Source organism: Amblyomma maculatum, chromosome 10, assembly GCF_055883805.1.
Source record: "Amblyomma maculatum isolate TAMU_Amacu chromosome 10, ASM5588380v1, whole genome shotgun sequence".
Lineage (NCBI taxonomy): Eukaryota > Metazoa > Arthropoda > Arachnida > Ixodida > Ixodidae > Amblyomma > Amblyomma maculatum.
In genome coordinates, this window is record NC_139353.1 from 59,406,673 (window position 1) to 59,425,994 (window position 19,322).

The 19,322-nt window shown below is 50.3% G+C and overlaps 2 protein-coding genes across 3 annotated transcripts in view; one reads left to right on the forward strand and one right to left on the reverse strand.

Moving 5' to 3' along the window:
• The window catches only part of LOC146176613 (uncharacterized), a 239,223-nt gene that overhangs the window by 18,364 nt on the left and 201,537 nt on the right, over window positions 1–19,322 (forward strand). The window lies entirely within an intron of this gene.
• LOC146176614 (iris-like) lies at window positions 13,898–18,545 on the reverse strand. The gene is made up of 4 exons (XM_084581015.1): window positions 18,335–18,545; window positions 16,304–16,627; window positions 14,840–15,112; window positions 13,898–14,322 (listed from the first exon to the last, which is right to left on the reverse strand). The coding sequence occupies exons 1-4, from the start codon at window positions 18,446–18,448 to the stop codon at window positions 14,113–14,115; spliced, it is 921 nt and encodes a 306-aa protein (XP_084437141.1). The 5' UTR covers window positions 18,449–18,545; the 3' UTR covers window positions 13,898–14,112.

The window sequence follows — 19,322 nt, forward strand, 5'->3', positions numbered from 1 at the left end:
TTAGTATTTACAGTAATGTCGTCGGGTGCGACATCAAACGTAGAGGGCTAACTGCGACTGGTGAGCGATCTGAGGTCAGAGGCTAGCAGAATCAGGCCTTGGCCTCCTGCTACACTTTAGGCCGGAGTCCCTTGAGACCTCCGTCAGCCTAGCCTCCCTCTCGAACAACCCGTCTGCCCTCGACTCTCGTCCGAGCCCAACTCTCCAACGCTCGCTTTCTTAGCGTTACCAAAAATTCCAGTTTTGTCCAATTGACCAATCAACGTACACCACTCTGTGGCCAATAACATACAGTCCTTTAAAATGGCTGGCCAATCATTGTGCCACATATACCCTCTCCTACGCATGTCAAATAAAACACACACAAAGCACGCACTAAGCGGCGAGTGGTTGCGCACACAAACACATACATCTGCAACTTTTCCCTCTCCAAAATCCTCCTACGCAAGAGGCGCCAAACAGTCGCAAAGACAAACGGCGTCAACGGTTACGCTTCCGAAAATACATAAAAACACACACGCGCAAACCTCAGGCCCAAACATTCCGATCCCTGCTCTTGGTCGGTTGCGCGCGGGCGACGGATTCAAAGGGACACACAGGCGTCTTCCCGGGAAGACGTGTCAACAGCGCGTTCTCCCAAGGCCTGTGTTACGCCGCGTTTCGGGATTTATGGCCTCCGCGCCCTCTCCACTCGAACCGGGAGACACCGCAGTTAGCGCCGAACCTACAACCACTGCGCTTATGCTGTGCGCTCTGACTGCACTGTTCTGCCTCCCTCGCGGCACGGGACGGAGAGAGCCGGCGGCGTCGCCCGCTGCCATGTGTTCTGGGCTCACTTCCGAGAAGCGGTCGCCCGCGCGACCGTCATAAATCTGCCCGCGTCAAACTGCCCCTTGACCTTGGTCGCCCCTTCGAAATCTCGCTTCTGTGCGAAGCCCGCAAACTTAACTCCTCCCCATCGAGAATGTTGCGCGTACACTTGCTGTACGCTCAACATAAAACTGCTCTAACGGGGAGAGAGGGGGGGGGGGGGGGGGGGTCATTGTGGTGTGGCGTACACCAAACAAAACAAACGCAGCATGCAAAACAATAGTGCAACATTCCGTACAGAAGCGTGCGCGCCCTGAACGACAATAGTCCGTGTGCACGTTCGCAAACGGTAACTAAACCATACGCCATACAAGGCGACACAGCTTGGCATACGTATACACCAAATCAAGCAATAAACACTGCATAATCAAGCACAAAACAATACAAGGTAACACGTGTAAACCACATCATACACAGAACATAGGTGTGCCAGATACTGATACACACAGACAAACAGTCCTTATTCAACGCTCAAGTACACGCAGGACCCTGCCCTGTACGTTCCTTGGTCCACCATGGTAATTCCACTCACCAATATTAGGTAAATAGCACAATCACCGCAATCTTCCCCATACTAAACAAGCCAACGGGGCTTGTTACAACTTTCAACACCCCGATGAGCGGCGACCTGAGCCGTCCACTCTAGATACCACTCTCTAGTCTAGACAGAGCATCGGCACACCGGTTAAGCGATCCTTTGATGTGCGAAAACTCCAGATCATATTTTTGCAGCGCTAGAACCCAGCGAGTTAGGCGCGCACTGGAGGGTGTGGACTGGGTCAGATAAGTCAGCGGATTATGGTCCGTGACCACTTTGATCTTAGCACCGAAAAGCCATGTGTCAATGCGGCTCAGCGCCCACACAATTGCAAAGGCCTCACGCTCGATAGCAGACCACTTCGCCTGTTGCGGCGTTAGCTTTTTACTGAGAAAGGCGATAGGTTTCTCAGAACCATCCAGCTCCTGACTCAGACATGCACCTACCCCTTTTTCCGAGGCATCGATAGTTAGCACGAACGCCTTACCTGTCTGTGGGGCACTTAATGCCGGAATTGCCTTCAGCGCAACCTTTACATTGTTAAAGGCCTTTTCAGCCTCTGAGCTCCATGGAAGATTGTTCGGCACGCGTCGGTTCGTGAGATCGGTCAGAGGGCGTACAACTTCGGAGTAAGATGGTATGTACTCCCGGTAGTAGTTGAAGAGGCCCAAAGCGCTACGTAGTTCCCTTTTCGTTGAGGGACTCTTAAGCTCTGCTACAGCGCTCACTCTCTCTGGATCTGGGGAGTGTGTGCCAGATCCGACCACATGCCCAAGGTACCTGACTTTAGGCTGGGCTAGGCGGCATTTTTCCGGGTTAATCGTTAGTCCCACCGATGCTATCGTGGCAAGAACCGCTTCCAGGTGCTGCATATGTAGCTCCCAAGTCTCAGAGTAGACGGCTACATCATCTATGTAGGCGCACGAATAGTCTCGGTGCTTTCTCAGGATCTCGTTCATGATCCTCTGAAACGTTGCCGCCGAGTTACGAAGTCCGTACGGCATCACTCTCCACGCGTAAAGACCACTGGTGGTCGCAAATGCGGTATGCTTCTGAGAGCCTGGTTCAATCGCGATTTGCCACTAACCTCTCGTCATATCTAGAATGGATATGTATCGGGCCCTGGCTACCTCGTAAAGCAGCTCACTGGTTTTTCCCATCGGGAAGCTATCCGCTTCAGTGACAGCGTTCAAGCGACGGTAGTCAATGCACATTCTTACTGTGCCATCCTTTTTAGCAACACACACAACCGGATGCGCGAAGCTACTTTCCACGGGATATATGAGTCCCCATTCTTTCAGTTGCTCCACCTGCCGTTCTACCTCTCCTCTCAGTGCTATCGGCACACGATAGGGATACGCCTTGGTAGCTTTAGCCCCTTGAAGCAAGATGATTTTGTGCTCACCGACGTTACACCTTCCCGGCCTTTCAGAAAATGTACTGCCGTACCGTCTCAGCAGCTGATCTAGCTCCGTCAACTGTCGGTTTGACAAGTGCGTGCTTTCCTCCAGCAGTGCAGCCACTGTCCTCCCGTTTTCACTAAATTGTGGGGTTGTTTCAATCTCGCCAAACTCTTCGTCTGAGTCAAAGACCACGCCGACGTTATTCACCCGAGCGTAGTACTTCCTGAGGCGGTTCGCGTGCACCCATTTTTCTACGTCTCCCGGGAGCTGTACGATATAGCTGTCTGGCCTCACCTGCTGTTTCACTTCGGCAGGTCCCATCCATTTGGGGTGCATTTTCGCGACCTGTCCTGTTTCTAGAATCAGTACCTGATCGCCCGCCTCAAATGATTTCGGCCTCGCCCTGAGGCTGTACCTATCCGTGTATAACTGTTGCATTTGCTCGCCCCGCTGATCTGCGGCACGGGCTGCTTCAGCCATTCTCTCTCGGAGATCGGTCAAATACGCAGATGCGACGTTATTCAACCCTGTCGGGGGCTCCCACGCTCCGGTCCACGTCTTTTGTAGTATGCTAAGAGGCCCCTGTGCCACTCTACCGTACATAAGCTCGAAAGGAGGTATTCCTGTGATCTCGTGCGGCAGCTCACGGTACGCCCAAAGTAGACAGGGTATATATCTATCCCAGTCCCTGGCATGGTCGTGAATCACGTGTCTCAGCATGGACTTGAACACTCCATTCCACCTCTCTACAAGCCCATTGCTCTGCGGGTGTTCCGGCGTAGAGAAGCGTACTTGTGCTCCCAATCGCTCTGCCAACTCTTTCGTTAGCCCTGCCGTGAAATTAGCCCCTTGATCACTGCACACCAGCTCTGGTACGCCGAAGCGCGCAAAAATGTCCAGCAACGCCTGACAGGTGGCTTTAGCAGTTAGTGCTCGCAGTGGAATTACCTCACGCCACCTCGTGCAAAGGTCAATTAAACACAATGCATACCGATGTCCGCGTGCAGAAGCCGGCTCAATAGGCCCTATACAGTCAAGGTAGACAACCTGAAATGGCTGCTGCGGCCGTGTCAACGGGGTTATCGGAACTCGGTCCGTCACCTTCCTGTTAGCGAAAGTCTGACACGTGTGACACGACTGGCAATGCTTTCTCACATCTGCAGACATTGTTGGCCAAAAGAAGGCACTGCGAATACGTTGCTTTGTCTTTTTCTCTGAAAAATGCCCGCCGCACGCTTTATCGTGTGCTAGTATCAACACTTCCCTTCGACGCATCTCGGGTAGGACCAGTTGTTTGCACTGCCTGCCATTCACGTCATCTTTGTGAAATAAGAGTCCTCCTTCAATCACCATGCCATGTGTTCCATCGCGTCCCTGTGCCCATGAGCTTTCTAATGACGCATCTTCTCTCTGCTCTTTCGCGAACGTGTCAGCGCATTGCTCGCCGTTCGGCACCGACGATTCTGGTGCAACTGCTCCGTCCTGAACACCCGTAGGGCCGCTTTCTATCGCCTGGTCTTCGGCTACCTCTCTAGGACGCACGCTCTCCTCAACCGCTTCACGGGCGGCTTCTTCTGCCTGCACAATGCGCACGGCTAGCTCAGCGGCTTGTCTCTGCACTTTCCTGAGCTCATCAAACGCATCTGGGGTTAGAAGCGCATCTATCCCTTCCGTTAAATGGTCCGTTACTGCGCACAGTGTCATAAGCTGAGGGGCTATGCCCTCGTCATTAGCGGACAGGCTCAGTGGGACATACATCAAATCAGCTGGAACTGTCTTACCAAATGCTCCTTTAAGGCGAACCTTGCCTGCACCCTGAATGTCTGCCTCAGCCGGGATGACATTCCTTCTCAGGATGGTAATGTCAGCACCTGAGTCCAAACAAGCCGTAAATGGGCGCCCCGCAGACGTGAGCTCAACCCAAGTTAATTTCGACGTAGAAACGGTGTCTGTCGGCGTTGCCGCGCACTCGTACACATCACATGCAGCTCTGGCAGTCAGCTTTTCCGGTGCGGAGCCCTTGTCGCGTTGCCCACCCATTATTGCTTTCGGCCTCGTTTGGTTGCACTTCCATTGGTAGTGACCCATCTCACCGCAGGTGAAGCACCTAGAAGACGGCTTCCGATCGATCCCATGGAACCTTCCTTTTCCTACGGGGTCCCGCCAACTGTGTGAATCAACCTTACTCGCTTCAGCAACCTTTCGAGAATTTGGGCGTTTGGAAGCTGTGCTTTCCTCGTATCCCTGTGCTAACTTGGCAACACTCTCCGGTTTTAGCCATTCCCCTGTCTCATGCTGTAGGACATACGTGCGCATGTCATCCTCCATTAGCTGTTTAACGCGATCAGCAATCAGTAGCGCCCGCAGATCTTCCATGCTTGATATGTCTCTACTACGCAGGTAGTAATCAAGCAACCCTTGTAGTTTCGTGACAAACTGTCCCCATGTTTCGCTGCCTTTCCGACAAGCATAGAATCTGCGCTTATATTCCTCAGGTGTGAGCTTTAACTCACCCAGAATATAATCACGCACTTCCTCGTAGGACTGCCTTCCGCTTACTGCCTTATTTGCTATCAGCATGCGGCTTTTCTCGTTTAAGAATGGGACAATTATCGAGCCGCGTACCTCCTCGGGAATCTCGCAACTTTGAAGCATACTTTCCGCGCTTCGAAACCATGCGGGGGCCAACTCGTCTTTCTCTGGCATTGGCGCGAGAATAGCGCGTAAATCTTTTGCATATCGACCCAATCCAGATCGAGCGCCTCGCCCGCCTTGGTTCTTTAGTCTCTCTAACTCCACCTGGAGTCTCAGAACTTCAATCTCCAGCTCTTTTTCTCGCAGTCTGGCAGCTGCGTTGTTTCCTCCTGACGTTAGACCTCTGTCAAGATCCGCGGTTACCGACGCACTACTAGAACTTTGATCATGATCGCCAGTAATGGTACTGCTCAAGGTCTGCCCCCGCTCGTCGGAAGCTGTTGCGCCGGAGCTCTGCCCCACGCCATCAGAGCTATCCGTAGACTTTTGGCTCTCTGACCGAGTTACGACCATGGTGAACCCGGAGAAAACAGGACAAGGACCCACCTGTATACAGCTACTGTCAGTCCGTCGCACTGGGTTGCCGTGCGGTCACTGCTTTCGGTCCGTCGAACGCCTGGACACCATCAGCACATCAGTCTCAGCATCGGTCGTCGCCACTCGAAAAGTCAGCCTTGGTGCCCTTTCCGCTACGCCGGATCTGCGCAGCCTCGCTGGAGTCGCTACCCGTAGCTGCCTCTCTAGGCCGGTAGCGTCGATTCACGGGGCACCTCGACTTCAAACTTCTTCTTGGTCAGCCTTGGCTCACCGAGGTAGTGTGCCACCCTCCGTGTACATTAGTCCGCGGCGTCGTCGATCTCTCGCCACTCCGCAGGAAGTCGCTGGGCCGATCCTGTCTCGACTGCGCCAGTTAAACTAAACGGGCGAAAGGCGTGGGGAATGGATGTCTTTCCTATACAGCAGGTGTTCTTGCTGCTTCTTCTGCTGCCTTCGCTCGTACCGAGTGGTGTTGGTGACCACCGCTGCGTCCGTGGCTCAGTGACACATTGCGGTGCGGAGATGACGACTTCTCCTCTCGGACTGTACACGTTTATTTACACCTTTTTACAACTTAGTATTTACAGTAATGTCGTCGGGTGCGACATCAAACGTAGAGGGCTAACTGCGACTGGTGAACGATCTGAGGTCAGAGGCTAGCAGAATCAGGCCTTGGCCTCCTGCTACACTTTAGGCCGGAGTCCCTTGAGACCTCCGTCAGCCTAGCCTCCCTCTCGAACAACCCGTCTGCCCTCGACTCTCGTCCGAGCCCAACTCTCCAACGCTCGCTTTCTTAGCGTTACCAAAAATTCCAGTTTTGTCCGTCGACCAATCAACGTACACCACTCTGTGGCCAATAACATACAGTCCTTTAAAATGGCTGGCCAATTATTGTGCCACATATACCCTCTCCTACGCATGTCAAATAAAACACACACAAAGCACGCACTAAGCGGCGAGTGGTTGCGCACACAAACACATACATCTGCAACTTTTCCCTCTTCAAAATCCTCCTACGCAAGAGGCGCCAAACAGTCGCAAAGACAAACGGCGTCAACGGTTACGCTTCCGAAAATACATAAAAACACACAGCAAACCTCAGGCCCAAACATTCCGATCCCTGCTCTTGGTCGGTTGCGCGCGGGCGGCGGATTCAAAGGGACACACAGGCGTCTTCCCGGGAAGACGTGTCAACAGCGCGTTCTCCCAAGGCCTGTGTTACGCCGCGTTTCGGGATTTATGGCCTCCGCGCCCTCTCCACTCGAACCGGGAGACACCGCAGTTAGCGCCGAACCTACAACCACTGCGCTTATGCTGTGCGCTCTGACTGCACTGTTCTGCCTCCCTCGCGGCACGGGACGGAGAGAGCCGGCGGCGTCGACCGCTGCCATGTGTTCTGGGCTCACTTCCGAGAAGCGGTCGCCCGCGCGACCGTCATAAATCTGCCCGCGTCAAACTGCCCCTTGAGTTTGGTCGCCCCTTCGGAATCTCGCTTCTGTGCGAAGCCCGCAAACTTAACTCTGCCCTGTTCGCATTTCATTTGACCCTTGTAGTACGTACGCGCCGCGCAGCTTGTTGCGTGCGTGCATACAAATGCAACGCATGCGCGCATGCGTGCATTGCATTTGTATAACGTGAAAGAGGCATTGTTCACCGTCGCCTATCTTCATTTCCTGAAACGAACTGTGGGCAGATGTGTGAGGCCCATAGCTATATATACGGTCGGCGAATGCGAACTTCCGTGCATTATTATTTTTTTTTTCCCCTCGCAGACGGGCCAACACAGTGATTGATAGGTCTCATATATTCTTATATATATATATATATATATATATATTTTTTTTTTTTTTTCAGGGCATTGGAACAAACTTGTTTTGGAAAGCGCTGTAAATATATGTTCGTTTAAAACCTGTTACTTATTCGGAAACACGCTAATTTTGTGGTATACGCTTGCAGTAAAATTTTATAGCCGCAGTTGATCGTTTATAATGCCCTCATTTCCAGTCATCACTTCTTGCTTTGTGTGCCCCGCCGGCGTGGCGCAGTGGTTACGGCGCTCGACTACTGTTCCCAAGGACGCGGGATTGAATCCCGGCCTCGTCAGCCGCTTTTCGATGGAGGCGAAAAGCAAGGCGCCCGTCTGCTGTGCGATGTCAGTGCACGTTAAAGAACCCCAGGTGGTCGAAATTTCCGGAGTCCTCCACTACGGCGTCTCTCATAGCCTGAGTTGCTTTGGGACGTTAAACCCCACAAACCAACCAACTTCTTGCTTTGTTTCGTGCGTGCAAAGAAGAGAAAAAAAAACGAAGGTTTCTGATTTATCGAGTCCGTGCTTTCCTAGCGGATATAGTAATAAGGTTCATAGTAGCAACATATACATGGGGCTATATATATATATATATATATATATATATATATATATATATATATATATATATATATATATATATATATATATATATATATATATAGAGAGAGAGAGAGAGAGAGAGAGAGAGAGAGAGAGAGGAGTGACTAACTTCCTCCACATTTGTTCTTCCGTCTCGTACCCGGTGGCTTTGCCGTAGCTAACCAGCCAATTACGCTGGAAAAGTTATATGATTACGGTTGGAACATGGCCGGTGCACAGTGTGCTCTGCAGAATCTCGCTCCAGAAATAAGGAGTGACCGTCATGGACGCACACGCTCTGGGCGGGGAGAACACAAAATGTTTAATGTGATCGCATTATATGGCTCATCAGAGACGAAACCCTGTGTATATTCCAGAAATAGTGGTGTCCGGAAACATAGTCACGTCACCAGTACTCATTAGAGTCAGTGGGTAATCATTAATAGAAGTTAATAATAATGGGCACTAATGAAATGGTTAAGAATGTTATACTATACAGGACGGGGGGGGGGGGGGGGGGATTATTGATGACAGGGATAAAAGCCATCGAGGTGAAGGCCTTTCGTATAAAGGCATTCAAGAAAATGCCTTTAGCTCATAGGCATTTAGACAAAAACAAATCTTTAAAGAACCCCTGAATAGAGCTCACGATGAGAGATTAATACTTTCGTATTCTCAGCACGAAAGAGCCCTTCGTAAATTTTATATCAATTCCTTATTCATTTTGACTACATCCGGCCCCTGTTGCGCCAGAAGAAACCGAACTGTCAGCTTGATGTGGGGACTGACTGATCGTGTTCGAATTGAGTCAACACGCTGAGGGGCACGATTAGAGAGAGAGAGAGAGAGAGAGAGAGATAGAATGACATGAGACAGCGTTGTCCTAACTAGCACTAGTAGACGTATGCTGTAGTACTTGTATGAACGTTAACTGGCACAGCGGCAATTAAGGCCGTAATTCACGAGACTCGAGCTGATAGCAGAAGATGATGATTGGTTGAGGACAGTTAGCTGCGAGTATACATGTGTCGTCCGACAGTCGCCTGCGACTAATCGAAGGGAATTAAGAGAACAGTACAGTACAGTGATAATGAGAGTCGATAAGTCGAAGGAAGACACTCCATGCGTTCTCCGCGGTTATCATAATTCGTTATAAGTACTCGTGAAATCGGGTAGCAAGTTCGAAAAAAGCCTGTGCATTCGTCAGGCAGAAAAGCGGGGTGGTCGTTGTTCACCCAGCTAATTCATCCATTTCTTCCGTTTTAATTTGAACTTCAAACATTTGAAAGCTGACATCTTTCGTGTTTCAATACAGGTAAAAAATGTTAGCTTGCGGATGGCAAACACGTTGGCTGAGCAACAAGCCTGCAGAACAGTACAAATCGAGTAATACACCGTATTACAATGGGTGAGCTGATAACCAATCGAAAAATTGGCAGTGGCTTAGCTCTGCTATGGCTGGATATACGTAGCGTAAAGCGCCCGCGGCTGTGCGCTCTGGGAAGATGCAGTGTTTCGGGCCTCTCTCGCGGCCGCTCTGGGAAAGCGTCTTGTCGTGACGGATACATCGCGCGCCCCTTGTCGAACACAACCAGCATTGCATCACGGGATAGGAGGAATTATTCTGTTTACGCACGAGTGGTTGAACTGTCAGGGCCCTGTCACTCGGATGAGGGATGGTACGTATTTACATTCGGGGAGCGAGTAGACTCTCATTGGCGTATGTGGCGTTGCTCAGTGTGATCCAACCTTTCACACTGCAATTAGCGGCGTTCGGGAGCTGTTTCCTTCATATTTATAGACGGCGAGCCCACTCCTTTTTGAAGTAGAAATGGGTCAGCAGAGTAACCTCAGCAAGGTCGGTGTGCAGAGTGGATCAGAAGTGCTCTGATCACTTGACTTTTTTTCCAGTCATGTAGAATCGTCCGTCTTCTCTTTCAATAGCTTTCGGTATCTGTAGCTATGGACTTGGTGCTTTACCGCAGTAAAAGCAAAGCGAAGCTGTGCAGTCAGAACGAGATAAAGCGGAACAAACATTAGCAGAGTGGGTCGTCCCTGATCGCGAAACAGAGCGACATTCCCCGGCATCCTTGCGGCTGCGCCCGAGAGTCGACGTTTCCGGAGCCAGCGAAACGGGGAGCGATCAAGCCTTCGTGCCGTGTTTGCAGTGTACGCGGTGCTTCCTGGACCCTCGTCCGCCAAAGGAGGGAGGAGCGTGCCTGGCAGGACGGAAGGAAATGATCGATTGTTTCGGTTTTTTCGCTGATGGAGCGTAAAGGGAAGCTCGCGCCTGGCAAGATCGGCGTCGATAAAAGATCGGGGCGTAACGTGGCTCCGTGTGTACCTCCGTCTGGGAAATAATTGACCGCGCCTACAGGAAATCGAAGCCGCGCGTGCCGATTATCGGGAGAGGAAGCCGGTGCGAATGCAGGCGCCTGATGCACGCCTCGGGTGACCTGCCGCCGTCGTTTAACATTAAAGGACGTTTTCGCAGAGGACTCGCAAACTTCACTCTTGAAAGCCACACTGCACTTAGTCGCGGCAATATGTTACGAGGCAAACTAGCAGCCCATTCCTTGTCCAGCACACGGAAAGGGGCGGAGCTGTCCCTAAGCGGTGTCGATCCATGCAGCGCTTCGGGAGAGTATATCACCATTTACAACCTGCTGACTACCGGTAATCACGCCTGCGTTAGTGAAGCTGCCTGACTGTCCAGGATATTTCCATGAGGTTCACTAAGCGCGAGGACGCAGAAAACGGAACGCAGAAAAGTATTTCGGCTATGTTTGTTTCATAAAATTTTTCACTATAATACATATCTCAGACAGAAACTTCTAACGCAACCGTCCTACACTCCATCACGCATTGATCACCGTGCAATGTAAGAATTCCATTATGTTGCACCTAATACTGCCATGACTCCTTCATTCCGAACACTTCTAACAGTTGGAATCTCCTTCTTCGTGCCATTGCTGAAATCACAGATGCCATTGCTTTTCGTACAGCTGTTACCAACCTTTTTTTGCTCCAATGTTTAACATACTTTTGCTGTCGTTTTTTGTGCTTTTGTTTGTTCAACATCTACTGCTTGATTGTGTTGCTGCTGATTTTGTACATATTTTTATATCTTGTTGCGCAGTTGTTATCATTTGCTGTATAAATACCATTTAGTTTTGTGTTAATTTTGTTGTATTGTGTTTTACTTTAATTCACCCCCACTTCCCTCTGTAATGCCCTTGGGCCCGGAGGGTAAATAAATAAAATAAATAAATGAAATAAAGGACGTAGGCGACACTGCGATATGGCAAATACTGCCCGGTCAATACATGATGCGGTTGTTGCCACTGGAAGAATGCGGCCGATAGTGCCATTTCAGGGCGGCTTGAAGCTGACAGCTGGTTTATGCACTTTCCCTATACTGCCTATACAGCTCCAGGGGTCATAGCCTCGAGAAAACCGCCGCCGTAGCTTGATTCATGCTTGGGGTAGGTGCCGTAAGGTTGACCGTGGCTTCGAGAATTGCGGCTGCGATAAACGCTAAAGTCCGTGGCTGATCTAATCCAATCTTAAGGACTTATGCCACCGATGACCATCGTCAGCAAGACTGAATTTAGGTGTTTCAATGAGCGATAATAAGCACTCAATGGGGCCAGAATATCAGGTGGAGTATTCAGAGAGCTTCTGCGTACATGTGGACGCGTCAGGAAGAAAGGAGAGGGGCGGTACATGGGCCAGTTTTCGATCGAGGGCCGTGCAGAGGAGCGTAATTCTTCTTCTTCTTCTTCCTTGACATTTGGCACATACCCACGAAGGGGGATTGGCCAGGGTTCAGTGTGGACTGCCAAATGTCCTACACAAACTGAATTAGTGTATTAAAGTAACTAAACAAAAACATAAGATTTGAGATCACAAAAGTTATTGAATGCAAAAATATGAAGCAAAAATTTGGAGTTTTGTAAATTTGGAATGCAATTAGCAAGGGAATCTGTCCGTAGCTCAATGGTAGGGTCCTGCAGCTTCTTCCTCATCACTGGTAGCCTCTCAGCGGCTTAAACTGCGATTGTTATCGAGATGTGTCTCTGAACGCAACCTAAAGGTAACATAAACTCACTAAAGGCAGGAAATGATTATGGTGAAAATAATTACCTTGTGGCTCTGTTCACGGCTAGTTTTGTGGCTATTAACAATTAAAAACATCACATGATGCAGCCTAAAGAGGAACACCTCCCAGGAAAGATATTGGTGGGTTATTTTAATGTTTTGCAATTAGAAAAAAAAGTTTCACATACAGGATTCGAACATATGTTTTACTCGACAAGTGCTCAGGTAAGTAGTGTTAATCGAATTGTTGAGGCAGTGTAGAAGTGTTTAATTGTTAATCGAATTTTAGTGTTAATCGAATTGTTGAAGTAGTGTTGAGGCAACGAGCACGGCAGGCTTCAAATGCGATCTTATTCATTTTTACAATATTTGCGCTATTTGTCGCCAGGTGACGCTGCTCAGAGGACCCTACTTTCTTACTACTTACTTACTCAGAGGACCCCGGACCTACTTTCGGAAATGCGGTTTTGTGCCTAAAATCAGAGGTGCAGTCGACATTAGAAACAAATCAGAGATCCGTTGGACGATTAGCACTAGGTGCCCACGGCAAAACTACAAATGAGGCGGTACAGGGAGATATGGGCTGGGCATCTTTCGAAGTACGGGAAGCTCAGAGTAAAATATTATATGAGGAACGCCTGAGGAAATTGGACAGTAACAGATGGGCAGCTAAAGTATTTAAATACCTGTACCTAAAAAGCGTTGACTCACAATAGAGGAAAAAAACTAGGAAACTAACTAGTAAGTATGCTAGTAAGAAGGACGGAGAAATAAAGAGCATTAAGCAACAGGTGAAAAACACAGAAGGTAAAAAATGGATAAATTCGATGGAAAAGAAACAGTGTGGAATTATACCGAAAGTGGAAAATGCAGATCAGGAAGGAAGATTTCTTTGATAACTCAAGAGGCAGTGCCCTACTTTTTGAAGCTAGATCAGGGTGCCTTAGAACACGCAGCTACAAAAAGAAATTTAACAATGGAGATGACGCATGTGCTGTATGCGGAAACTCCAGTGAAACAATTGACCATATTATACTCGAATGCAATGGTATCCATCCGGAAGTTGATGCAGGCGCAATCACTGTTCCTGGAGCTCTGGGGTTTAGAGATAACAGTGGCCGGGTGAATAAACCGGCGGTGGAAACTAGCAAAAAACGACTGGAAGATTGGTGGCTTAAAAGCCGAGAAGTGACATAATGTTAGTAATGTAGGAACAAAAATTTAATAAATAGGATGATGGTTTAGTTAACCATTCTAAATCAATAATTAAGATATATGGAGAAAATTGAGCATGATAGCTACTGCTACCACCCCGTTTCAAAGGGGACGCTCCTATATTCCATCCATCCTTACTAGACCTATACTGTACCGTTGAGAGAACGGAATCACGTTGCAGAGAGGGGAGGGGGCATGTGCACTAGCAAAAGAGGCCCGACACTATATGGACATTCGCTTTATTAGAGCGCGCGTGTGCCCGCTCGCTCTTAACATATTTGCCGCAGTACAGCGGCCTATGATGTCCACCAATAGCGGTGTTTTACACGCGCGAAATGCGGCGTGGAAAAGTGGGCGTCATATGTTTTCTGCGCGTTAATTCCGAGTGGGGCGAGGTGTCGAGCCCAGGCGCTTGGTGATCAGCAGCTGCTGCGGAACTCCTCGTCCCTGTTCCTGGTGTCGCTCCTCTGCCGTGACCCGGAGCAACAGCCGCGCCACGACTCCCGGCGGAAGGTTTTTCTCGCTTAGAGCAGAGCCGAGTTGTCGGGGCTCTCCGGGCGCCACTCGAGCGGCTGGCGGACGCATCCGCACAGCAGGATGGCGCCCGTGGCTGTGCTCCGCACCAGGAACAGGAAGGGCCGGTCCACCAGGAACACGGTGGTCGGCGCCACCTTGGACACCACCTCAGTCACCAGCGCCGAGGTGCGCGTGATCTCGTTGCCGTCCTCGGACACCTGCACTCGCACCGAAAAGGCATATGTCTGTACAGAGGGTCGCGTACCAGCTCTGTGGACACTGTTTCACACGCCAACAATTGTTTCTTACTCGTACACTATAACCAACAAATTAAACGCCGAACAAGAGAACTGAAACGTCAATATCTGCTCCTGGCGAGGAAATGCAAGCGATTTTGATTAACTCTTCCGAGGCACAGTCCTTCATGGTGAAGCTAATAGAGAGATTTAGCTTACCGTGATCCGCCACCGCGACCCTCTACCGCGAGTGGGCGGGGCGCACAAGCTGATTGGTCCCGACGCGGCAGGTCTATGTGCCGACATCAAGTATGTGGCGCCATCTATCGGCATCAAGGGGATCTGGGCATGCGCAGTGGAACGCGCGATGGCGGATCACCGTAGTGGATCGCGGATCACGGTAAGCTAAATCTCTCTAATGTACGCTGATATCGCGCTTGCCCTGGATATGTCCCGATTTTCCTGTTGGCGTTCCGCATTGCAGTGCACCTAGACACACCTCGACGGTGACGGCCTGTAGGAGCTCGGTGGTGTGGAGGCCCTTGAAGCCGGAGATCTTGGTGAACTGCGCGTGGTTGGCGTCGAAGGGCCTGCTCGCTCCCAGCTCGTGCAGAAGGTCGCGCAGCTTGTTGCGCGCCGTCAGCACGAATTTGGGCAATCCGAGGCGCACGTTGGAGCGCGGCCGCAACCCGTGCACCAGTTCCCAGAGCGTGTCGCCGTACAACAGACTCTGCTGCGTCAGCCGCAGGCCGTCCACCTCCGTCGGCAGGATCTGCACAAGGCCTTTCCTTGCACGTCCCAAAGTGGGAGCGGAGCCCAGCGTTTCCTATATGTGCGCTGTACTATATGTGCTGGCTCCAGATGAAAAGCCCAATCCCGTGGCCCAAACGTCAAAGAGTTGTTTCAAAAGATGGTGTCAACCTTTAAAAAGCCCATGAAACGCTATTTACTATAAATACAAAACGCGCACGAACAATAGGTATCCCATCAGTCCTCACCGCGACGCGAAAATTTTCAACCCTTCAATAGCACCTATCATTTCAGTGATTGAAAATGATACCCCCCCCCCCTCCCCCTCCCAACTCAGCGCACGTCGCGGCGCGCCAAGAAGAAATGAAGAAAGTAAGCCGCGACGGCCACACCTACGTGCACGCCCCGTTCCGTTCGCGTCACTCCGGAGCGTCCAATGAGTGGGCGCATCCGCAAGCCCCAATGACGTCATTGGAGAAGTCTGTGTGATATGGGAGGTTTGCACGCGGGAACGTGTCGCCCTAAATAGGTTGCCAGGAGCACTTTAGAAATCACACATTAAAAATCATTTTTTTTTTTAATGTGTGAGCTCCGCGCAGAGCTTTTAAATTTGGCTCGCATGCTCATGAATCTCACCTCTACGCATTTCTTGCATTAGAATATTACCACAGGTACCTGTTCCGAACATACTTGGTGTCGACGTGGGCTTAGTATACATTCCATGTATGGTTTCAATGCGAGCCATGGAGAAAACATGCCAAAACATCACAATCATCAGAGTGTACTTTAGCGGAGCTCAACCCTATACAATGCTTTCAACAGTGACCAGGCAACAGCAGGTCATATGGAGACAGCTACAGACGGGGACTCTCCCCAACTCAAACCACATATAAAAATTCATGAATAAGGACACGAATCCCTTCTGCTTCTTTTGCGGGGAGAAGAACTTCGAGCATATGAACTGGGCTTGCAAAGCACATATGCTTCCTTCAGAACTCTTGCCTGATGCCTCTAAAGAAGCTTGGGGCAAGCTAAGGTCCAGCGATGACTCCGACATTCAAGGCCTTCGAATGGGCCGGCTTTGCCAAAGTTCTCCACGGCATGAGTCACGCTAGCTGACTTCCCCATATTCCTCCACACAATAAATTGTGAATAAAGGTTTATCAGCCTCGGCGAAGGGATTGATGTGGGTCTGAATTGTGGCAGGACGTACCAGCACCATGGCCAGCTTTCCGGTCCGGTAGGGCACCTCCAGGGCCCTCACCCTCAGCGAGGGCACGTCGGCGTACAGGAAGCGTCCGGTGCGCGTCATCATGCGCACGTCCAGAGTGTCGGCGCGCGTCACGTGGAACTGCATCATGTGCGTGGCGTTGGGCGAGAACTTGTCCTTCCAAAGGCCCTTGAAGAACACCGCGCTCACGAGCACCATGGACGCGTTGGGCGCGAACGTCTTGCGCGACACCACGGCGGGCAGCTTGCCATTGGTCGCGTTGCTGCACCACTCGTTCATGGCGCGCACGTACCACTGCTCTGGGCTCTGCGACGCCGGTACCCGTAAGGATTGCATGTCTTTGTGCACAGTTACTTGGGGAACCCATAGGGATTACATGTCTCTCCACAGCTACTTGGGGAACCCATAGGGATTACATATCTCTGCACAGCTAATTGGGGAACTTTTTTTTTTATTTCGCTCAGCGCTGGCGAAGGACCTCACTCGCAATGAACTGTTCCTTCATTCAGATCGAAAAGGTCCCTATTTCTGCCTCATTTATTTTTCTGCGGCATACTTGACTCCAGCGACATGGAATACGTCAGCAAATCTCGCTTCTTGAAATCTCTTGAAAATCCGAGGTTTTCGGTTGTATTAAATTTTGCTTCTCTTGTTAAAAAAGGTGGAATTTTGGGGGGAATTAGACGCCTCTTAATTCAAATGACAACGCTTACTGCAACTCTGCTCAATCAACAAATTCCTCACGTTGTGGCACGCAAAATGGAATGTATGTAAGCTCTTTCGCCTTCTGTGAGTGCTATAGTCAGTGCTGACCTGTGTGCAGTCTTAGGTCTGTCCTTTCTGCTGCCCTGTTCTGTTGAAAAGCGAAGGAACCTGCTGGCGGCTGTAGCTGGTTATTGTTGGTAGCTCAATAAAGGCCTGCTGTAGAGCTCCGTTATACTTTACAATGCACGAACAGTAAACAGCGTAGCCTCCTGTTAATTACCAGGTGTGACGTGCGGATTCCGGTGAAAGCGTCCTCGGAAAAAAGGTCCTCGGAACGGACGTCCCCGAAAAAAAAAAAAAAAAAGAAAAGGCCGTTTTTGCTAAGTTGAAAAAAAAGATTGTAAAATGTAGGTCAAATGTATCCTAACGTCAATTTTTCGCCTGACCTGGGGCTCGGCTTAGGGATGAATTTCTTCGAAAAAAGGTGTTTGGCCTAGCCTATAACATAGTACGAAAAACGGCCGCCTTTACACGATGAACTAGCAAGAGGACTCTAACGATGTCGCGCCTGTTTGCTTATTTGACCTTGCATCTTTTCGATTTTAGCTTGAACCTGATTTGATTTTTTTTTTTGTTTCTCGACACGTTTTCTCGTTCCGCGTGCTGTAGCTCCTCATTGTGCTATAAAGACTTACTACTGTGATGCTACATGGCGTGTTGCAGTGCTGTATGCTCACAAAAAAAAAAGTGATAGCGGAAAAGACGGACCAACGGCATGTGTGTATCTGGATCATTCTGCGCTTCAATGACGTCGCTGATCGAATAGTTGACTTTTAGTAGGAGTGTGCTCTTTCATGGCTTGACATGCGCTGCATGATCGTGACGCGATCTGGCACTCCGACAGCGGCCTCATATTTGTCTTGTTTGCGCGCTGACCACCGGCTTTGGCGGCGGACGCTGGGAATGGTGCTTCAGGGTGATCGTTCTATTTTTCCTATAACCATCGGCAATGCAGACCGTGGTCACCGGAATGGTTGACCCTCATCACTGAAAGATCAACGAGGGTGTTTTAATTTCGGTTTCTCTTGTTATCCGTTACTCAAGGCTACTTATCAGGCATCTATTATCGAAGTCAGCACAGAATGCAATAAACTGCTCATTTTTTGCCAAGTGAGTTTTAGAAGGTTATATCTTTCGGACAAAATTAGCCGCTTCCTCAGGGGCCTTCTTCCGGAGACCTTTTTTTCCCGGGACGAATCTTCCGCAAATGTTTTTACCTACACCCGTGACGTGCAGAGGGCGACGCACCTTGAAGTCGACGTCCTGCGCGGTGGTCATGTACTTGGCCTCGATCTGTCCCCTGAAGGTGTGTATCAGCGGGCGGTTGGTCTGAACGAAGATGCGGTTCGCCACGTAGAACATGTGATCCGCCGACTCGGTCTGCAGCGGATGCTTAGTGTTATTCGACGGGGGCTTAAATGTCTATCTAACTGTCATATTGTATTTGACATCAATGGCTCCTCCGCCACACTAACAAGCCACTGTATACTACTTCGACCGTCACTACTGCTCCTAGCTCTACCAACACAACGCACAAGCGCCCTAACTGTTAGTGGTATTTTCTGGCACCTTGAACTGGTCAATGATGGCCTCCACCTCGGGCAGCTGCAGGTTGAGCAGGCGGCACAGGTCCTCCTGGGTGGGTCCTTCGGCGCCGGCCATGAGCGCCGCCAGCGTGGTGGCCAGCGATATGGGCGACAGCAGCACGTTCCACTGGGCGCGCGGGGTCTGGTCCAGCATGGCCGCCAGTAGAGACTGCGCCAGGCGGTTCAGCAGACGGCCGCACTCCTGCAGGGGCTGCAGTTCCGGCGGCAGCTGCTGCTGCCCGGGCGGAGGGGGAGGGGCCGCCACAGTGGTGACTGCGTAGATGTGCGCGAGAAATATTCCATAGGCATGCGGTCTCCGTCGGGAACGGAAGTGGCGCTGCTGTTGCTCATATCCACCAAAACAGTGTTGGAAAGCTTGTCAAGAACGTCATGTACCGAGTACGCCGGGTGTTTCAGGGGGCACTTTCTGAAATTCATAAAGATAAGAGACTTCGAAAAAAAAAACGTTTTTAGCAACACATCCTCAGCAGCTGCAGACAGAATTCAGTGCAAAAACTAACTATTCAGAAGACCATAGCTCTGATGCGGCCGTCCCTGGATTGCGCATAGTTGTCGGCATAGTTGCCAGCTACCTGCCAGACACGGGAGGTATGAACAGCTGGCAGAGCGGAGAGATCGAACTCCCATTT